The sequence below is a fragment of the Limanda limanda genome, chromosome 3 (assembly GCF_963576545.1).
Source record: "Limanda limanda chromosome 3, fLimLim1.1, whole genome shotgun sequence".
NCBI lineage: Eukaryota > Metazoa > Chordata > Actinopteri > Pleuronectiformes > Pleuronectidae > Limanda > Limanda limanda.
The window spans coordinates 9,510,841-9,518,250 of record NC_083638.1 but is presented as its reverse complement, the minus strand read 5'-3'; the positions used below and the strand labels follow the sequence as shown (position 1 = coordinate 9,518,250).

At 40.9% G+C, this 7,410-nt stretch overlaps 1 protein-coding gene across 1 annotated transcript; it reads right to left on the bottom strand.

Annotated features, from left to right (window-relative positions):
* Window positions 1-2,369: 2,369 nt before the first annotated feature.
* Window positions 2,370-6,857, bottom strand: rs1a (retinoschisin 1a). The gene is made up of 6 exons (XM_061068902.1): window positions 6,803-6,857; window positions 6,441-6,466; window positions 6,078-6,204; window positions 4,036-4,177; window positions 3,232-3,427; window positions 2,370-2,522 (listed from the first exon to the last, which is right to left on the bottom strand). Exons 1-6 carry the CDS (start codon window positions 6,855-6,857, stop codon window positions 2,370-2,372), a joined length of 699 nt encoding a protein of 232 aa, XP_060924885.1.
* Window positions 6,858-7,410: the final 553 nt, after the last annotated feature.

Below are 7,410 nucleotides of genomic sequence, written 5' to 3'. Positions count from 1 at the left end.
ATAACACCAGACTTACCCTGAAATGATTTTTTAATTGGTTTTATATATTTTTTTCTATGTGCATTTGAAAACATTGCTTTTTTGTAAATGCCTTTTTGTGTAAATCTGACTTTGGTTTTTGCATCACAACTTCTCTTTTTCGACATCAATAATCATGATCAGGGATGATTTTACTCGATTGTTCATAAAAAGCATTTACCTGTGGCCCACTGACATGCAGAGTCATGCAGATCACATCACTATTTGTGGCCTAGGCAAAGTACACGGCGCAGATCTTTCTCCAGTCTCCCCTTTATCCTTCATTTCCCTCTTCCACCTTAAGGGAAGCATTACAAAAACCAGTAAAGATTCTCATCCAAGATGGTATGAACCAAGGGAAGAAGGACGGGTGGATGCATTTGTGCATAAATTCAAAACAATGTGGATAAAAGAAAAAAAGGAATCCATCAAAAAGGATTAAATGATAAAGGCAAAAAAATATATGTACCAATTGACTTTGTGGCTGATTTAGAGCAATAACGACGAGAAGGAGCCTCTGATTGTATCGTTCCAAACCAGCGGCAGTTAAACTGGAGCCAAATATAGCTCAGTGAAGGATTTGAGAAGTGCTCATGGATTAAAATCACTTAAACATCGCTTCTGCAATACATTTAATTTTCAATTTGTCCGTGAACGTAAACCAAGGACGAGAAACCTCCCCGTGTTGTGTGCTATGGAAAAAAATCCTGATTGCCAATGATTGTCAATGACGTGTGGGTTTGTTTGAATCATTGCCGGGACACAGTGGTGACGACGCTTGCCTTGCCGGTGACCTGAAGCCTTACACTAGCTCCCCCCCCCCCCCCAGAGAGTCACACACACAACGAGAACTGACACAAGAAACAGTTTTGTTCACAAATATGAATGTGTTTTCGTAAAACATCCGTTATTTTAGATTTTTCTTTTCCTTTGGCCGTTTTTCCCCACTTCTTACAGGGTGTACATAGAAATAATAGAGTGTATCTATACTGACCATTCTACTTTAATTATAGGGTCTCATAATAAAAAACGACTGTACATTTTTGATGGGCTTGTGCGTTTGTTTTGCGGCACAGAGCGACACCAACACAGACGTGAGACAAGTATTTTATTTAGTTGAGGAAACAGAAAATTACAGATAAAGTAAGGAACACGTCATCAGAGTGTGCTCCCAAAGCACCATGGGAAATTTAACTGAAATGGCAACAAAACAAAATCAGGAACAACCACGATTCAAAACCACATATGAATATTATTGAATTTCACTTGATATATATATATATATATATAGCACCTAAAAAGTGATTGATTTTAAAAAGTGCCTGAGATTTACAAACAAAAAAGAAAGAGGATATCAACAAATCCTTTGAAAAGACAAAAATAAACATGTTCATGGTTTTCAGCTCCAAAGCCACTTGTACTGAGGATGAAAAGCTTTACACAAAAAAAAAGACTAAGTCATTTCCTAAAACAGCTGGAGACTAGTTTTCAGCAAACACGAGTCAAACAGGAGTAAACACTACATTTGTTGGGGATTATTTTTTTGAGCTGCAGATTAATACAGAGTTGATGCACGCTGAGCCTCGGAGTATTTAGAGCAGCACGACTGCGGAAGTGTTAGTGACTGAAAATAAACGACAGCACCCGTGTAACGAAGGAACACGACACTGCAGCTCACTGAGGTGTTTTCATAATTACTGGGGATAACAAACATAACACAGGCCGTTATAATGACATCAATAATCAAGAATTCATTATTGGTTCGGAGGACTTTTCTTGGGATTTGTTGATAAGGAAAACACAGGATCACCAGGAATAAATGGAGGAGAAACCAACTGAGGTGCAGAACTGAAAACTCCCCGTTTATCCTTAAATAAAGGGAGAGAAGGACAGAAATTCATCGAGCTGTCACAGAAGGAAAGAGTTGTTTTGAGCGAGCTCGTCTCAGACCTGTGGATACAACCTCCATAGCAACGCGGCCTCTCCCTCATCATGCCTAATTATTGCTTTGAATTTATGCCATTTGATTGAAACTGGAACAATCTATTGAGAATTCACCAAATTAAAGCCCCGAGCGAGACGGGTCACACAAAGACAATGAGGAGTGGGCTGAATGAAAGCTCATTGAGCATATCAAACAGACATTTGAATGGAATTACACAAGTCTGACTGTTTTCCTCCCGTTTTTAAAGAGGTTTTCAACTGGATATTGTTTGAAATTGAGGGGTTTTCCACATGTAGCTGGAGGAAGGAGGTCAGAACTATGGATGTTGTACGCTGTGATGATGAGGCTTTATGGGTAGAGTTGGAAGGTTTGGGACAAGGCCTTGGGGAACGACGGGAGGAGACGTTCACATGCATTTGTTCATGCAGAGCAGCAGCTCCAGGCGCAGAGCGATGCGTGTGTGCCATCCGAGAGGGAGGATGCGAATGTATCGCGCCACGATGGGCGGCCGCAGAAGGTTCTGCACAGACGAGGAGCGGTCGGAGTTTCCATAAAACACCTGAGGACACAGAGAAGGACGAGGTCAGGACATGAGCTGACTGAGTATACTACTTGTCCTATAACAGCTATGACCACTATGACCAAGTATAATATAGACATAATTAAATAGGATAAATGCTGTAGAACTATTATGATTGATCATTAAATAAATATTTATAAATCAGAATGAAGTGAAAAATGCCAATCACAATTATTCAAAATGACATTGTTATAGCTTCAAACTAATCATTCTGTTTGACAAATTGTCAAAAACTAGGAAAGTGTCAAATTTAATTAAAACCTTTGAAAATTGCAACCTTCAAATATTTGACAATGAATACATAACTGAAATATTTTTTTTATATTTAGTTCAATCATCTTATCGATTGATCAACTGATTGTTCCAGCACTTTAATTTGAAATTTCCAGGATTTTACTACACAAGATAACAATGTAGAAGAAACTTCTTGAATAAGACTTTGTTTAGAAAGACATGTTGTTAGAGTCTTAATGAAAAGATAGATTGTAGTCAAATATTTTCATCTTCAAATGTAGACATGTTTTTTATGTCATGTCTGTGGTATCAGGCCAATCACTGTGATTATCTTAAACAGGAGAACCCAATATATCAGCCATCTTCAGTTTGATCAAAGTTAATAGCAGTGAGGTCCAAGATGTTTCCTCCCTCAACTCTCCAGTGTTGTGCTGTGTTGTTGAGTCCCACTGACCCTGTTGTTCCCAGTCTGGTCTTTGTAGTAGATCCAGTTGAGCTTCTCGTCCGTGCGGTACTGAACGCTGTACTTGGTGATCCACTCATCGGCGTCACAGCGGCCCTGAGTCAGGATCCCTGACACCACCTTCACCTCCGTCAGGTCGATCTGCAGCCACTGATTGGTGTCCTGGAACTTGGAGAGCCAGGCGCACCTGCAGGACAAAACACACGTGGGGTTTAAAATCAGGCTTCAAATTATCATATAAATTTTTTCGATATTTTGGGGCCTTTTTTGCATTTGTTGACAGGAAAGTTAAAACGTAAAATGGGGAAGACAAACAGCAAAAGGCTGAGTCGGAAGCAAATGGGTCGGACTCAAGCCTCAACATGTGAGTTAATGATTCGAAAACTGTTATACTCATCTGAGGTAAATGGACAGTTCTTGAGACCCGTTCTAGCCTGAACTTAATTCATCGGTTATTTAACTGATCTATTTAATGTTTTAATTCAGAGCATATTGACAAGTCAACCTCACCAACTGCATCTCACATAATGAGTGGGTTTTCTCTAATACTGTTCCTTCCAGATGGAAAAGGCCAAGATATTTCTTATTAGAGTCAGAACAGTCAACCATCTCTGGTAAAAACAACATATTGAGTTAAAATGGAAACAAATGTGTTTTGACAGCCTCAGTTTTCACTGTCACAGATTTAAAATGCATGTTGATATACAACTCTGCAGATTTTTTAGTTTTCTCTCTAAAAAAAAAGGTTTCTTTCTGTGAATGTAAAGAACTGAACAACTGTCGGCCCGGACGTACCCGAAACCCTGGGTGTTGAGCCGGGCCTTGCTGGGCAGCCATGAGGAGAACCAGCCGGTGTACTGGTCCTGGTTGGAGCAGGTGATCTGGTCTGGATTCACCGACCCGGCCTCGAAGCCCAGAGGTTTGTGGTACGGACACTCTGCGGGAGGAGATGTTTACTTAATTTGCTGTGTTTTTGTCACTTAATAGAGGTTTGGACTTGGATTTCAAGGTCACCGCCCGGACGGAGGAGAGAACACAAACACGTCTGTTTCAGCACAACACCGAAACGTGACCAGATCATCAGGGAGCTTCTCTGAAAGATGAAGAGCTTTCCTCGCTCTTCATCCTCACCTCTGCCAACTTCCATCCCCACACAGACACACACACATACGAACACACACACACCCATACACACCACCACAGTCAGCGGCCCAGTGTGACATAATCCCATCCTAAAAGCCTGCAGTTTAATGCTCCACAGTGAGAGATCAGTGGTGTCCATTAGGGCGGCAGGTGGACAGATGGCCGTGTTCCCTCCTCGCCATAGCTTTAGCTCCATGTTGCTCTCATATCGTGACCTCTCACTTCATATGAAAACAAACCAGAGCGAGTCCTGTTCTCAATTTAGTATATATGCTTCATAAATCCGTGAATGGGAGAGAGGACAGAGAGGCACACGGGTGAGTTGTTTTCCTGTAAAGTTTTAGAGAAACTGTGAAACTGTAGTAGAAGCCGTCTGCTGCCCTTTTGTTTACTACTGGCTTAAGCCTATCTGGCGCAGGGTCACATCCTGTCTAATCCCAGTATTACAACGCATACAGCAGCGTGGATGTGAGTCAGCCAGCAGATAAGTGTTTACATAACTGTGATGTGAGCGACTCTCGTCCTGTCTAATGTATTTCCTGAAACACATTAGAGGCTAAATTCACAGAAGAAGCCAAAAGGTGAGATCCAGCATCGACTGAGAAAATGTCACATGGAGTTAGTCATCTCTCATCACAACTTCCAGGCGGTGATAATTACTGCTTTCTGTGATTGTGCGATATATAGGCACAGTCTATTACCAGCCCCGTAATCTGAGCATCGCGTTGTGAGATAATGAATATCTGCAGCACTTCTGTCTCCCGTCCGTCTCCGGTTGCCATGTGATTTGTGGCTCAGTCGACACACGCTGATTCACTGAGGGAAAACCCTGTTTACTGTACATCAGCTGTAACTTCTTCATCTTCTTCTTCTTCAATTCTGACACGGTTCAAGTTTGATCTTTGGTGTCATGAGACATTTTTTTTTGTTGAGATCTCAAAAACAGGTTTAGGTTTTAAAAGATATATTGAAAGCTTTTAACAAGCCGTGGTGGTGAGAATTTTACAGATACAAACAACATTTTCCATGATTGTACTTGTAAATTCAGAGAACCGTGCAGCCTTGATGGAGGCTCCATCTGCATCCCCACCCCGAGGGTGTCCATTGGAGCATGACCACCCTGCGGCGTCAAATCTGGAGTCTAATGCGCTCATGCATGTGCATCAACGTATAGAGATTCCTCCTCTTTCTGTCTCTGCTTCCATTAAGCACATGAAAACTGTCCATACATCTACATGCATAGACGTGACAGGAATTTAGCTCGCAAACGTTTTGATAGTTTTGTTGAAATCATTGGTGACGAAATGGTTTCAGCCTTAAAAAATGTGAATATTTAAATTTTTGTCTTAAATTTAAGTAAATTGCTTGTCTTTGGGTTTTATTAACAATCAAAAAAAGAATTCTTTAAAAGAATATTCAGCACATTAACTGATAATAAAAAATGATTCTTAGTAGCAGATCTGCTGCTCAATTATTGTCCTTGTTATAAGTACTGTTTTAGTTCTGTGGTACAGTTTGATCTTGAACTCATCTAAAGTAATGACAAAAAACTTCATTCTTAAACTGAATTAAAACAAAAAATAAATGTTTGATAACAATTAATTTACAATAAAGCAGTGTGTATGTTTCAAAGAAAGACACAGGTTGTCGTGTTTGTGTTTTCCCCATAACTGTATTTGAAGGTTATTTATTACCTGGCATGCAGTCGACTCCTCTCACCATGGAGGAGCCTGACGCGATGGAGGAGAACTCAGTGGGGGTTTCTCCTCCTTCACAGTCACATTTGCAAGACCTGCTGGTCCATGTCTCGGTCACGTCATTCTAAAAAACACGCACAGAAACATAATTTAATACATGCTCTTCAAAATATTGTCATCAGAAAATAAATACACACATGCCATTATTTAAAAAAATTACTATTTCATGGATAACTGCAAAAACAATGATACAGAGACTGAACCTTCTAATATCTCATCTCTGTAGATTTATGTGGAAATCATTTGACAAGTACAAATATTAGTTAAACTGGGAAAATGTCCAGTGTGTCGTTTTGGTACCTCTTGAGCATAGATGCAGATGAACACTGTCCGAGCAGAGGATAAGACAAGGTCCAGGCATCCGGTGAAGAAAAGAGAGTAAACCACACTGTTAGGATGAGTAGTTATTCATTCAAGAAAACAGTCTGTGCATCAATAACCACAGATTTAAAAAGGTCAATTAAATACTACACAGACATAAATAATCAAAGATAATGTCACCAACCATGGACAGTGAGAGAAACCCCAAATCAAACCCCAAGTTAAAGGTTTTCTGACATTAGCACATTTAAAATCCAATATTTGGAAGTAAATAAACACAGATCATGTTTTCATAACACCACAGCAGCACAAGGTCCAGAGTGTACAGACAGAATTCGTACCGTTAGCACCCAGAAGAAGCAGGGGGAGCAGGACACGCTGCACGTCGAGAGCCATCTTCCAACCTGCCTCAAACCAGACCAGACCGACTGTAGACTGAGCAACCGAACCATGAAGTGATGGAGAGGCTGGATTACAATAATCCACGGGACACTAATGGTCTTACCTAATGCCGCCGTCCCCTATCTGACAAAGCCTCTCCTGCAGCTGTTCATCCTCCACCATCATCACCACCACCACCATGCCTTCTGAAAATCACTGCACACTCATGTGGGTCAGGTCACAAATTCCAGAGGAAAAAAAAACAAAAAACGTAAAGCCACCGGGGTTTGTGTGTGTGCGTGAGTGTGTGTGTGTGTGTGTGTGTGTGTGTGTGTCTTTGTGTGTGTGTGCGTGAGTGTGTGTGTGTGTGAGTGTGTGTGTGTCAGAGTCAGTGAGAGAGAAGAAGGGTTAGAGGGTGGTGATGGCTGATGCTGGGCCTTGTGATGGCCCCATATGATGGAGCAGAAGGTTGACAGGGACAGAGATACAGAGATATAGATATATAGAGATAGATAGATAGATAGATAGATAGATAGATAGATAGATAGATAGATAGATAGATAGATAG